This window comes from Electrophorus electricus, chromosome 1 (genome assembly GCF_041902795.1).
Source record: "Electrophorus electricus isolate QZ-2024a chromosome 1, ASM4190279v1, whole genome shotgun sequence".
Lineage (NCBI taxonomy): Eukaryota > Metazoa > Chordata > Actinopteri > Gymnotiformes > Gymnotidae > Electrophorus > Electrophorus electricus.
In genome coordinates, this window is record NC_137497.1 from 44,992,006 (window position 1) to 45,006,636 (window position 14,631).

At 47.3% G+C, this 14,631-nt stretch overlaps 1 protein-coding gene across 3 annotated transcripts in view; it reads right to left on the bottom strand.

The window, feature by feature from the left end:
- arfgef1 (ADP-ribosylation factor guanine nucleotide-exchange factor 1 (brefeldin A-inhibited)) overlaps positions 1 to 14,631 on the bottom strand; it is a 38,074-nt gene that overhangs the window by 16,221 nt on the left and 7,222 nt on the right. For 2 of the 3 annotated variants that reach the window (XR_014125610.1, XM_027030970.3), the window contains exons 2-9: positions 8,824 to 8,854; positions 6,759 to 6,918; positions 6,324 to 6,470; positions 5,632 to 5,811; positions 3,350 to 3,593; positions 2,274 to 2,387; positions 1,830 to 2,020; positions 1,299 to 1,432 (exon numbers count right to left, since the gene is read on the bottom strand). Coding sequence is in view for 2 of the 3 variants with exons in the window: in XM_027030970.3 (XP_026886771.2) it covers positions 1,299 to 1,432; positions 1,830 to 2,020; positions 2,274 to 2,387; positions 3,350 to 3,593; positions 5,632 to 5,811; positions 6,324 to 6,470; positions 6,759 to 6,918; positions 8,824 to 8,854 (1,201 nt within the window). In the remaining variant the exon portion in view is untranslated. The remainder of the gene's footprint in view (positions 1 to 1,298; positions 1,433 to 1,829; positions 2,021 to 2,273; positions 2,388 to 3,349; positions 3,594 to 5,631; positions 5,812 to 6,323; positions 6,471 to 6,758; positions 6,919 to 8,823; positions 8,855 to 14,631) is intronic. The other variant, XM_035526299.2, reaches the window with a different exon arrangement.

Here is a 14,631-nt window from a genome sequence, read left to right on the forward strand (position 1 = left end):
GGGGTCAGGTCACGCTCATATAACGCACCTAGTTCAAGACAAAGCGGCTGGTAATACAGGTGGATGATAGCTCAAACAAAACAGTATCACGATACTTGATATTTTCACGATACATGTTGTGTGATTAGTTTTAAAGATAAAACACACACACACACACACACACACACTATGTCTGAAGTACATAGGAATGACAAAGTTGACTTTAATATGTAGATTTGCTGAGAAAAACCAAAATGGTGTAGATGGTTCCGTAATAGTACTGATAAGGCCGACGATATATCCAGGGAAGTATATTGTTATGTAATTTATCTTGACAGTGGAGACTCATCACCCATCCCCACCTGGTCATTAACTAGGTAGTAGCGGGTGTGTTAAATCAGGGACACGACGGATATACCCTCCGAGGTGGGTCACCAGAACTGTCGACACATTTCTTGTGTTGGCGTGAGCAGTGACTAACACATTCATCTTTGCACTGAACACTCAGTAATACATGGACAATAAAACCCAACTTCACGTTCTGTTCAAGGTTTTCTGCTTACACACGGGTGCAAATGAACATTCAACACAAGCTGCTTTTCTCTGCGGCTGAAATGGACTGAAATGTACTTATTCATGGAGAAATAAGCAGAATTGGTCTTTATACTTTACGAACTAAAGTCAGAAAGAAAAAAAAAGAAAAACTCCATGAAATAGAATAACCAACTACACAGCCTGAACAACAAGTGTCCTTTTAAAAACACCTGTGGTGACATCGGGTGAGCTTCCAGGGTTTATAACAGACCACTGAAGACTGTCTCGCCTACAAGAGCACCGCTGTAGAGACTCTCTCAAACGCCAGCTATCTCTGCTCTCCTCTAGGTCGCATCGTTTACCCCGCCTCCACACAGTCTCCCTGGTGGAAATTTGCACGGGTGACCGGCATCTCAGTGAAACACGCACTCTCAACCGTCTCGGACGACAGAATGAACGGGGCAGTTTCTGCTTGCCTGGTGGGAAAACACTGTTCCTGTTCCTGGACAGACCTTTCCTCCAATCCAATACCACGTTAAACCCACGTTTAACATTACAGAAGATGGATTTGTAAATCATATTTAATCTGTGCTTTCGCATTTTGAAAATTGTGTTCTTCTCTGGATCTCAGCTTCTCTGAAAACCATCTTCTTTGATAATAAAACATTTCCTCGGTCATTAGAAAACAACTGGAATCATGTTTAGTCCTGATCAGTCTGGATTCAATCACAATCCCATTTTCCAACGTTCTCCCGGTCCTGGACACGACACAAGCATGCGCTTACTTGGGATCCGGTGGTCCATCGGAAAGGGGCTTCATGGACAGCTTGCAGAGTGAGCGGAACACTAGGAAGGCATCCTTCTGCAGAATGTGTGAGAACTTCGCTATTGGTGCCGTCCCGGCTGGAGCCACACACTCCTGCAGCACAGAAAGACACGTGGGAACACAGGCTATCAGGACACACTCCCGACAGCAGGACGCTTCTGAAGCACCATATGCTGTGTAGTAGTGTAAAACAATACTATCTTTAAAATTCCAGAAAGATTCATTATTTATAATAAATTATAAATTAATTATATTAACACAACCTGATCAAATTAGTCATTTATTATGACATGTTTATAGCCTGGCGTCTAACATCACTAAACAAATCATGCATCTGTTTGTTAATACAAAAAGCTATATATAAAATATAAAATCCCTTTATCTTCAGGACAATCCTTAATATAGACAGAGTCAGCAGGAGGACAGGTCAAAAGTCCAAAGACTGACCTGAGAACAGTCTGTGTGGCAGGCCAAAAGCTCAAAGACTGACCTGAGTGTCACTGGAAGACACGGACAGCCGGTCATCGGGCAGGGATGGGGCGAAGCTGGCGGAGATTGGCGTGCCGGGGATTCCGTTTGCATGAACGTTCTCGCTGTCGCTCCCAAGGCCCCCCTCCTCCTCCAGGGAGGTGGGCGTGACCTCGGCTGGCTCCGCCTCCCCTGCTCGGCTCTCCATGGCATCTGAACACAGACAGACATGAGGCTCTGGGGGCTTGTTCAGCAATCCTTCCTTTGTCTTCTTTTTTGGATTCGGAGGACATCAGCGAGGCATGGTGGGTTAAACACACCTCCACATGAGCACAGCTCTCCAGAACATGGCTGTGAGTTCCCAGGGCAGGAATCAACACACCCAGTGTTTGAACCTCTGCCAGTAGCGTGGAGGTGTGGCCAGGCTGGGCAGGGCGTGGCCAGGTTGGGCAGAGGCGGGGCTTACCTCCTGCTATGGTGTTCACCACTCCCTGCAGGATGCTCTGTACGATCTCCTGAGCCTCGTTTTCATAATTTGGGCGCCCCTCATCCTCGACGTCTGTGCTGTTCTCAGCTGCGCCTTCACAGACACAAACACAGCTCCACTTGACTTTGGTTTCTTTATTTTATTTATTTTCTTCTTCTATTTCATTTATCTGCATCCATGTCTGTGTTCGTATGCGCTACTGTCAAAATAAACCAATTGTGATTCTGAATATTTGTTTCATGGGAGCCTTCTGTTCATTTACAGGGTAGGGAGAGTTATTACACACACACACACACACACACACACACACACACACAACCAGTGGTATTATAGCCTAGGTTACAGTATCAGTTTTTTAAAATTCTGTTTCTAATAAGGACATTAATAACTGGGATTGGAAACTGCCTCCAACTAAAGGAGGGTCAGAACACGGCACCATAGCGGAGTGACGTTATGGAGTGGAGTAATGGAGGATCAGAGTTGACACCCTTCTGTAACAGTGTCACAGATCACACTGTGACCAGCGGCTCCACGTCACTGAACAGAGCGGAGGACGGTAGTAACTAATGACTTGGGTGACTCACAGTTGATGAGAGTGAGTGTGTGTGTGTGTGTGTGTGTGTGTGTGTGTGTGTGATAGAGATAAAACAAACAACCAAACAAGGGAGCAAGAGTGTGTGTTTATGTTCATAACACAGGACATACAGCAGAAGAGCTGACATGAGGAAAAACTTTGTTTTAGAGAACACAAAGAAAGAGACCAGACGGGAAGACTTGCCCAGGGAGACGGGCGGGGGCACTACTCTGTGAAGATGGGCGGGGGCACTACTCTGTGAAGATGGGCGGGGGCACTACTCTGTGAAGATGGGCGGGGGCACTACTCTGTGAAGATGGGCGGGGCACTACTCTGTGAAGATGGGCGGGGCACTACTCTGTGAAGATGGGCGGGGCACTACTCTGTGAAGATGGGCGGGGCACTACTCTGTGAAGATGGGCGGGGCACTACTCTGTGAAGATGGGCGGGCACTACTCTGTGAAGATGGGCGGGGCATTACTCTGGGCGGCGGCTGTGGCTTGGTCCGCCTCCGTTTGTTCGTTCTCCACGGGGCAGAGATGGGAGCCGTTCTCCGGCTCAGGACTTTCGTAGGGGGGGCGATGCAGCTCTGCCTGGCCACCATTCAACTGCTGACTCAGGACCATGCCAGGCGTTCCGGGCGTTCCGGGCGTTTCTGGCTCCTGCTGACTGCAGGGTGATGGCTGTCGCTGTCTCTCTCGCTCCATCTGCTTAGCTTCCTGAAGCTGAACACACACACACACATCAGACTCAGACACTTCAGACTCAGACACACATCATTTTAACGGGCACGCTCCAGTTACAGAGATGTCGTTATGGGTCGCCCCTGGGCAGACCCCCAGAGCCAAACTGCAGAACATGAAACCCTGCACACAGAAAGCCAACATCTGCACTTATAAATGAAGGTTCTTCGTCAGAAAAAGATACAGAGAAACCAAAGAAGAACCAGGAATACCGCAGGACTGTTCTGTGGGAAAACACACGTCCCGCGGTCATGATAACCTAATGGTTTTGTTGGGTGCATGCAGGGGTGTCAGAGAGAGCAGTCGTGCTTGATCTGATGATCTGATGACGTCTGTGAAACTGTAAGGATGTTTATGAACGATATGAATGACAAATACACACTGTGATGAACAGAAAGAGTGTCAAAGGATTTAGTTTCCATCTGATGACAAAAACGTGCTTCACATTAAGCTGCTCGAACATCTGATTTTATGACACTTCACTGCCTGCTTTACACACTCTAGAATAACGTATGGAAAGTGTTTTTGATGAGGTGTGTGTATGTGATGAGTTTTACGAGTGTGCGAGAGTCAGACAATGAGTGGGAGACTCCAGGAATGAGAGCAAACTACATTCCTCTCTCTTCAACCCGTTTGCCCACACCACCTGGTGTGGGTGGAGGTGGGCGCCACCTGGAATGCGGCAGACAGGGCAGTGGGCGTGACAGTGGGCGTGGCAGCGGGCGTGGCAGAGGCAGCACTTGGTATGCAGCTCACAGAGACCTCCAAGCAGCACCCACGTCACCCTCTCCTGCTCAACAGAGAACAGACCCACAGACCCTAGACTGAGAGCACAGTATAAGACTCTCTGATGTAGTGTGGCCATGTGGAACATTTGTTAACCCAGAGCCACCAAAGAATAACATTAATGTGCTTTAGTTAAGCTTGAAGCCTTAAGGTCTGTAGAAGTTTCTGCACTGAGATGCTCACTGGTGAGCTGAAGAATCACAGTTTTTCCTGACCATTCATCAGTAGTTTGCCATCTTCGCTTCCAGGTCAGACGAGCCCACATCCGCCCTGAGAGGAACGGAGGAGCTGGCAAGCTAAATAAACACACCCAGGAATAAATTAAATAATTTCACCAAACGTACAAATAAACCGGAATATTTAAGATTCCCATGTATGGTAACCCACAGTAAATCTCAAAGCAATTGTGGACGTCCAGTCCAGTTTAAACTCCGGTAGATCAAATGGTTAAATAACGCCTGATTACTCTCACACACACACACACACACACACACACACACACACACGACCATGAAGTCAGCAACATCTACCAACTGACATGTCAAGGCCACTACATGTAAACTCATCTGACAAAACAGCTAGCCTGGCCATGGGACGTCGGAGATGGGTCGGATACGGGTCAGATACGGGTCAGATACGGGTCAGATATGGGTCTGAGCTGGCACAGGGCCAGGTCATGCGGAGCTTCTTTCAAATGCTGTGTAAAGGGAGTGCATCAAAGTCCTACAGTGAGGGACTTCATTGTTTTATCGGTATAAAATGATGCCCACAACGTGACCCCAGAGTGACTAATGCGGAACGTCTTCGCACATGCATACATACACGCACACACACACGCCCGCGCGCGCGCACCAGTATCACATCCTAGAAGTGATATCAAAGAGCTAAAAAACCCAAAAATCAAACAACAAACAAACAAAAAAACAACCAAACTGTACATTATGAATAAAAGAGAAAAAGGAGAGAGAGAGCACAGGGAGACGAAGTCTGAGAGGTTGCAGGACATGTATGAAGCTGACACACACACACCAGAGGAATTCAGATCAAGCAAACCCAAGACAGGCCCTGTTGCTCTTTACCTGACGGTCACGCTTTCTGGACGCCAAAGAGCAACTCATCTTGTGATTGGTAAGCTAGATTTTGAAAGGAGGGACGGGGAAGGGGAAGACAGCATCGATCAGAAGGAAGCCACGGTTAGACGAAGGCCGAGCGAGAGGAGCGGGCCAGCACTCACGGCCTGGTTCTCCATGCGGGCGAAGATTACGTTGAGCATCTGCGTGAGGGTGGCTTTGGCCGTGGTCTGGTTGATCAGGTTCTTGCTGGCCAGGTAGATGTTGTAACAGGTGCGCACGGCCTGCAGGACGGTGCCCTCGTGGATCTCGATGTGCTGGGACGTCACCGCCGTCAGCAAAGCCTGGTAGGTCAGAACAATCACAGAGCAGTGAGCGGACAAGGCATGCACCTGCAGTCCGGCAGATACGACCTGTGTGTCAGTATTCCTGGAGTGGGGAAGGTATGGGATTACTGCTGAACAGCGAAAAGATGGGGTGTTACCAGACTGCAGACGACGCCCCTGCCCTGCCCTCGCCCCGCCCCTCCAACTGGTGAGCCTGCACAAACAGCACTACACCAATTCAACTGGAGGAGGTGGGTCCTTTTGCGCTGCGTGCGTGCATGTGTGTGCGCGCACACGTGCGTGTGTGTGTATGTGCGCGCATGCATGGGGTGTTGTTTACACGGCAACCAATTAGTTATCTGGTAAATGCTAATCTTCCTTGTTCATTTTCTACACATAGCCCATGTCTCTAGGAGTGTACATACATCAGACACTAAACGTGAGCTCTCCAGCTACTGTACTCTCACACATAAATCACAACGCTGCACTTCCTTTCACATTTACAGACACTGCAGGAGGGTTAAATGGACCTTTATGATCTGTAGCTGGACTCCCTCGTCTGTCTGGGGGCCCTGGAAACAGCCACAGATGGTCTCCATGATCCGGTCGATCAGCTTCTTCCCCGGAGCTGTGCTGTCCGGTGCACTGCCCGTCAGGTGGCCGTAGGCTATGAGTTTCTACAAAATCACATACGTGTAGGAATGAACAATACATCAGATGGTAGCAGGAACCAGAGAAGCACTCTAACCAATCAGAGCATCTGAATTCTGTGCTGCAACCATCCTGACCAATCACTGATGTTCCTATTGTGTTATGTCTCTCAAATGCCTTAAATCTAAACACTACAGGAGACTCAATGTCTCATTATCAGAATGACCTTTTTTTTTTAAATAGTTTTATTTTGACAGAATTGCAGTGTGCAGCAAAATGACCTAAATGTGCCTGTTTTGTCACTGAACACTGACCTGTAAACAGTCCAGAGAGGTGCTGACAATTCGTGGGCATTTGGACTGGCATGCCAACTCGAACGGCAGGAAGTATTTATCTGCTTCAATGAAGCTGGTCTTGGATTTGATGGGTGGTAAAGTGCTGGAGCTGGACTTGCTGTCCCCAGCTGCTGAGCTACTGGGAGTCAGATAAGGACAGATGAAGGAGGAGCTGTGTGTGAGTGTGCGCGAGTGTGTGTGGGTGCGTGAGTGTGTGTGGGTGCGTGAGTGTGTGTGGGTGCATGCGCGCGCGAGTGCGTGTGTCTGCGTACACGCGAGTGCGTGTGTCTGCGTGCACGCGAGTGCGTGTGTCTGCGTGCACGCGAGTGCGTGTGTCTGCGTGCACGTGAGTGCGTGTGTCTGCGTGTGCGGGTCTGTGCGAGTGCGGGTGCATGTCTGTGCGAGTGCGGGTGCATGTCTGTGCGAGTGCGAGTGAGTGCGTATCTGTGTGCAGTTGCGAGTGTGTGTATGTGTAGGTGAGAGAGCGAGTGCGTGTGAGTGTGTGTGTGGGAGCGTGAGTGAGTGCGTGTGAGAGTGCGTGTGTGAGAGTGCGCGCGAGAGAGTGAGTGTGTGAGAGTGTGCGCGCGTGTGAGACTGCGTGCGTGTGCGTGCGAGTGCTTGTGTGTGTGTGCATGTGCACGCGTGTGGGAGTGTGTGTGTGAGTGCGTGCTTGGGTGTGTGCGTGTGCGCGAGTGGGTGCACGTGCGCGCACGTGTACGTGTGTGGGTGCGAGTACGTGTGCGCGAGTGTGTGTGTGTGAGTGCACGCGCGTGTGTGTGTGTGTGTGTGTGAGTGTGTAAGTGCATGCGTGTGGGTGTGTGTAAGTGCATGCGTGTGGGTGTGTGTAAGTGCATGCGTGTGGGTGTGAGTACGCGTGTGTGTGAGTGCACGTGTGTGTGCGCGCGCGCGCGTGTGGGTGCATGTGTGCGCACGTGTACGTGTGTGGGTGCGAGTACGTGTGCGCGAGTGTGTGTGTGTGTGAGTGCACGCGCGTGTGTGTGTGTGAGTGCACGCGTGTGTGTGTGTGAGTGCACGTGTGTGTGTGTGTGAGTGCACGCGTGTGTGTGAGTGTGTGTGTACATGTGCAAGTGCGTGTGTGCGCGGGCGAGACTGCGAGTGCGTGTGTGCGCGGGTGCGACTGCGAGTGTGGGTGCAAGTGCACGTGTGTGCGTAGATGTGCGTGAGTGCGAGTGCGTGTACATGTACGTGAGTGCATGTGTGCGAGTGCGTGAGTGCGTGCGCATGCGTGAGTGCGTGCGAGTGCGTGTGTGCGTATGTATGAGTGCGAGTGCGTGCGCATGCGTGAGTGCGTGCGAGAGTACGTGTGTGCGTATGTATGAGTGCATGTGTGTGTGCGCATGCGTGTGTGTGTGCATGCATGCGTGTGGATGCGAGTGTGTGGGTGTGCGTGTGGGTGCGAGTGAGTGCACGCGTGTGTCTGTGTGAGTGCACGTGTGTGTGTGTGTGTGTGTGTGTGTGTGTGTGTGTGAGAGAGTGAGAGTGAGTGAGAGGAGGGGCAGTGGGGTGGTGGATGGACAGTAGCCCTTTACCCAAACCCCTAACCCTTAACGTTAACCCCAAACCTAATAACCTAACCCTAAACCCTTAAACTTAACCCTAAACCCTAACCTTAACCCCAAACCTAATCGTACCCTTAACCCTAACCCCTTAACCCTAAGCATAACCTAACCCTAACCCCTTAACCTTAACCCTAAACCAAATAATTAACCCTAACCCTTACTCCAAACCCAAACCCTTAAAGCTAAACTCAAACCCAAACCCTAAACATTAATCCTTCAAAGTCCCTTTGTCTCAGAAGAAGCAGGGAACAGCAACATTAGAACGTTGTCTCTCCTTCTCCAAAGGAATTAGCGTGGTCATGTTTTTAACTGATAAATTGGGCTTTAGCCAGATCACCAGGGAAAAGACCACAGCTCACTGCATTACCCTACAGAACCCTCCACCCCCTACACCACCCCACTCCACCCCCTACACCACCCCACTCCAGACTACCCTCCCTTCCATCCTGACCAAATTGGCTCACCTTAATTTCTCTGATTCCGCTTTGATTTCCTCTGAAAAAAATTAAAAGACAAAACAAGTGTTTCAGTGTTTTAGCTCATAACAGTAAAATGAAACATGAGAAACAAAATCATGTAGATAGAAACAAAAGGTGTTGACTCCAGTAAACACCCGATATGGTCTCACCAGTCTGTTTACTCTGTATAATTCTGACTGAGCACAATGTGAGTAATTGAGGGTTAAGGGTCTTGTTCAGAGGCAGGACTTGAACTGGCAACCTTCTGATTATTAGTCCAGTACCTGAGCCACTGGCACACACTGCTCTACTGCGGCACTAGTATGCTGTTAAGTGTCTCGGTCTGGAGTTGAGTGTAAACACAGACATGTTCCAGATCAGGTGCAGCAGGAGTGCCCTGAGAGGTCCACAGACTCTCACACAGACCTTCTGTTAGAAAGTGAGTGCAGTTATTGTTTGGTGTTCCACACCAATCTGCTGACTGCAAAACTGTCAGCCGCACACACAGATTGTGTTGAGGCTGGAAGCTGCTTCACACCTTAAAAGCTGGAGTAACAACTCCAGATGACTCAGGGAGAGGAGGAGGAGGAGGAGGAGAGAGAGAGAGGGAGAGAGAGAGAGAGAGAGAGAGAGAGAAGGGGAGGGAGAGAGGTGGAAGAGGGAAGTAAGAGATAAACTCAAAAAAAAAAAGTTACTCAAAGTTTAAAAGCTGCTAAAACGACTGACAAAAGTCAACCAAAGAACTTGTGTTTGAAAACAACAAGCAAACATTATCAGACATTATCAGACAATAGCTTACTCCGAGTGGCACCCAGAGAAGTCCTGCACGCTCAGGTTTGCTTGTGCATGGGCAAGGCGGGGGTGGGGTGGAGGGTCTCTGCTCTCTGATCGACCAACACACACACAGCTACACCACATTACCAACACGTCGGTGGACCACATCCTGCACGCTTCTGGGAAGGATTTCCACACGACGGTGGGAATGTTGTAGGTGTGTCCATGGGAATATCAGTTCATCCAGTCCAAAAAGCATTCGTGAGCTCAGGCACTGGTGTTGGACGAGTCCCAACTGACAAGTCATGTTCCAGTTCATCCCAAACGTGTCCAGTGGGGTGGAGATCAGGGTTCTAAGCAGGACACTGGAGTTGTGTCCTGTGCACAAAGTAATGATCAGGTGTTTACATACTTTGGCTACATAGTGTATCTGTAAAAAACACCACTGAACATGTAGTCTACCTTGGCCTGTTAGCTAGTTCTGAAATACAGCCTACAACAAAAAACAAACCTCACAGATGGCAAAAAGAATGGTTTTTTTCTTATAGGGTGAAGTTAATTTGAGTTTTTTCACTGTAAGATTTTATATGCAAACAGCTGCTGTGTGGTAACATTGTGTTTATTTTCTTATTTTCCCACAAACACTGCTCAGAATTTCCATTTTTGAACTATTCTGAGTTTTATGTCTTTAATTTGTCCCCTTTGTGTGAAATTTCAACAGTTTCAACAGCGCGTTGGGACCCACTGTCACTGCTTAACTGAAAACAGAGAAGCCACATCAACACACGTGGAAACAACCAAAATCACTGGAAAAGCAAACAACTTTCTTTTTCTCTACTAAAATTATTTGCCTCCTTAGTATGAAAATTAATGTTAAAAATGTTGTATTATTTAATCAGTGATAAAAAGCCATGAGTGTGAGCACAAGCTAAATGAACACACCATCACACAGGCTAATAAACATATGACATTTCATTACCAAACACAGGCATGACATCATAACCAGTTTCCAGATCAGCCACTGTTGTGGCTTTCAAACGTCAACATGTGTTTGTGGAAGCCAAGATGGCCACAAAAACACTAGTCTGCTATCAGACCTACGCTATATACAAAAACACACACACAGACAGCCCTCCACAACCAGCAGAATGCCTCAAAATCCCACAGCCCTGACAACTACTATCAAACACCAACATTCACAACCAGGCCATTGTGGTGGAACGCCCTACCAGTGCCTCCTTGGTCCAATCCCTGGAGAGTTTACCAAACCTTAAACAGTCTAAGCAACAGAGAGCACAGGAGACAGAATGACATGGTAATGTTTTTTATTCAGGCCTGCCAAGGACTCCTGATGGGTCCTGGGGGAGTAGCATGTGCTGGGCGGAAAGGCTGTGATGAATAATGTCAATAATAATATCTGCCATGGAAACTCCACCACAGAGAATTCTCCTGACACGCACACACACGACCATGACTCAGCCTTACTCACGTGCACGCGCACACGCACGCTGCCCTTTGACAGGGGACAATGAAGAACAAATATTTAATCCCGGAACAGTAAGAATAAGACCCAGTACAGGAAGTGTTCTCTGTAACTGACCAGCAGTTCGGCACTTTGAAATAAACAAACATGTGATGACATTCTGGTTCAGCGCGTCACTGTGTTAAAAGGAAGAACTCGGTAGGAGTGTGGAAACAGGCTGGCACAGGCTGGCACAGGGATGCCTTTGCCGTGCAAGAAAGCTACCTCAATTAAAGTCCTAAAATTAAATAATATAAACTAATTTATAAAATTAAACAATTGTATGCCAGAATTTTACAGTTATATATCAGATATATCAGGCATTTTTAACTAACATGAATTCAGATTGAGGATTATAACACTGTTTGTTCCAAATCCACAGGGTTATTAGCTGAGAAAAGTTCTGTGAAACACATGGGCCAAATTTATTAAAATCCTGGAGCCTACTCTACTTCTGTACACTTGCTTACGATGTGTCGTGTGTGTGTGTGTGTGTGTGTGTGTGAGTGCACAACCTCAGATGTGCTATTCGTGTAATTGTTTTGCTTCAGTGGAGGTGATTAACACATTTTTCATGTAAGAATGTAAGAATAGAGATTCCCAAACTGACTTGGCGCACTGCGACTATGGACACCTTCCTCAGTCGTGTAGACGCCAGCGTCGGTCACAGCACTCAGCCTCCCTGAAGCACACTGTCTTCAACCTCTGGCTTCATCAAATCATATATATTACACCAATACGAGTACAAACTCTGCATTAAGAAGGGCGTAGTGAAGTCAGACGAGATTGCCAAAGGTGAGGAGGGTGAAGATGTTGAAATGGACGCACAGGAGATTCGTGAGGAAACTGAATTAAAAAGTACAAGATTAGGACAGCAGGTCTTCAGGTTGATTTAAGTAACACTAGTAGCACCAAAATCCTTAGGATTTCACTGCAAGTTATACTGTGTATGCGACAATAAACCAAACTTGAACTTAAACTTGAATTAGGATATTAGGAACCACAGCGCAGATAAGAAGCCAATTAAATAATGTCATAATATGCCTGTTAATATTACAGGTAAAAATCATATCACAGATTTGCTGTAATAAATAATTACATGGTGTCATGTTACTGAGCTCGTACCGCCCCGAGACTTGCAACTGGAATTTGGCTGGCATGAGTGATGCGAGCTTAATAGAGTAGGAATGGTACCAATTGTGCAGTTGTCAGGCCTCTGAATTCTAGATTAATACGTCTCAAATAGTCGGTCTCGTACGGTTTCTGAAAGAACAATTATGTTTCATAGGCACTGACTATCGAAATTCGATGATATGACAGATGTGTGAATAAATTCTACATTTATTAATGCACAAAATCCTAAACTAAAACAAGCGAACGGAACCGTGTGTGTGTGAGTGTGAGAGAGAGAGAGAGAGAGAGAGCGAGCGAGAGAGAGAAAATATGATGTTCACTCATGTGGTTCACTGGCAGTGGTGTCTCAGTGGTTAAAGTACTTAACTAGTACTGTGTACTAGTGTACTAACTAGGACTTAACTTGCCACTGTTGGGCCCCTGAAATAGACCCTTAACCCTCAGTTACTCAAGTTGTACTCCTAAATGGAAGTTAGGGGGCAGTATACCCAAAAAAAAAGTACATTTAGAGATTATTTTTTGCACTTTGCAGTGCTCAATAATGCTGAACTGCAGCAAAAGTATGAAGTTAATCACATCCTGCTAACCACCATAGCTCAGTGGTTAAGATATCGGACTCATTATCAGAAGGTTGCCAGTTCAGTCCTCACCACTAGCAGGTTGCCACTACAAGGCCCTAAACCCTCAATTGCTTGAACTGTATTCAGCTGTAATTGGAAGTCATATTGGATAAACGCATCAGGTAAATGAAAATATAACATTGTGAGGCCTTTAACGTGAGATGAGTGGACACCACCTGACATTTATCTGATGCTTTTATCCAAAGTGACTTACAGTTCTGACTAAATACAGGAATGAATACATTTACACCCTAAATGATACATTTAGGAATACTGCCTCCTAACGTCCATTCAGGAATGACACGTTATTTGGCGTTATCTTTGATGCCACTGATAACGCAAATTGACAAGAGCAGATTTCCTGACACTGGAGGCAGTGGATGATAATTAAAAATAGACTTAACGGCCATTGTTTTCACTGGACTCTATTCAGTAATGTAGCAAGTGATGAGAATACAGCACCTGTGAAGTTAGTGCAGGCTAACCTTTGCTCTGTTTGTAATTTATAAAATACATTTGTAGCGAGCTAATGTTATATGTTACAATCCACTGACTTCGAGGTTCCAGGTTATTCTCAAATCCTGTTAGATAAACCTGGCTAAGCAGAGGAATACAAGCCTTAACGTAAACTTATAATAAATATTTATGTAATAAAGACAGACGAGTCCGCTCTAAATGCGATATTAAAATATGAACTGTGGCGTCCTCCAGTTTAACCAGAGAATGTGACTGACCGAGACCCCCAACAGAACCTCAGGTTCAGACACTTCACATACCGGCTGTCAATCAACCTGGTGAGGCCACGCCCACCAGCAGAGGAGTAAACGGCACCAGAGAAAAAGGGAAAAACAGTCAAAACAGTCCTTTAACGCCATTTTAGGGGGAACAGTGGAAGATAACTCGGGTAGGTCACATTATTTACAGAAGCATTTATTTTCTCAAAACAGCAGTGTAGAGCTAGCGCCGCTCGAGCTACACTTGCGCCCACAGGGAGCTCTGAGAATGGGAAACAACAACTGCATCAGGGGACAGGGGACCAACGCAGACAGTCGAGTTAAAGGTGGCGATGCTTCTTCTATGCCTCCTTTCATGTCATGATATTTTGACACACACACACACACACACTCTCACTCTCACACACACACACACACACTCTCACACACACACTCTCACACACACACACTCTCACACACACACTCAGCAGCTGAAGCCTCATAAAGCATTCTCCTGCTCTCCGTGTTTGCACCTCGGAGTCCGTGAGCGGGAACGTCAGTGTGTGTTATCAGTGAACAAGTGGTGCCCATTTCCAACTAAGGACACTAACCCCCAAACAAACAAACAAAACCACCACCAATATTTAGGGCTATATGACAGCACACACTAAAACAGATGCATCCACAAAGACACAGAATAGCTGCAGGTGGCATTTCACCTTAGCAGGTGGTGCAGCTGAGACCACCCGCTTCGTCAGCCAGCCTGGTCACACACCTGCCTGGTCATGGTCTGGTGTGAAGGCGGCTCCCCTGGGCCAACATGGGCCAACATGAAGGTGAACTGACACTGTGGTCCAGGAAACTCCTTCAGCTCTCTGGGCTGAGCTCTTGGGATGGGTATTCTGCTAAATTTTTCAGCACTTTTGGGGAACTCAGTCTAGTACAGCACATTTAATCAGGACCACTTTGTGAGCAGCACAGGCAAACCTGCGGAACAGGAGGTGCCGTGGACATTCCCAGATGCTTTTCTACACACTTCCATACTGCGTTC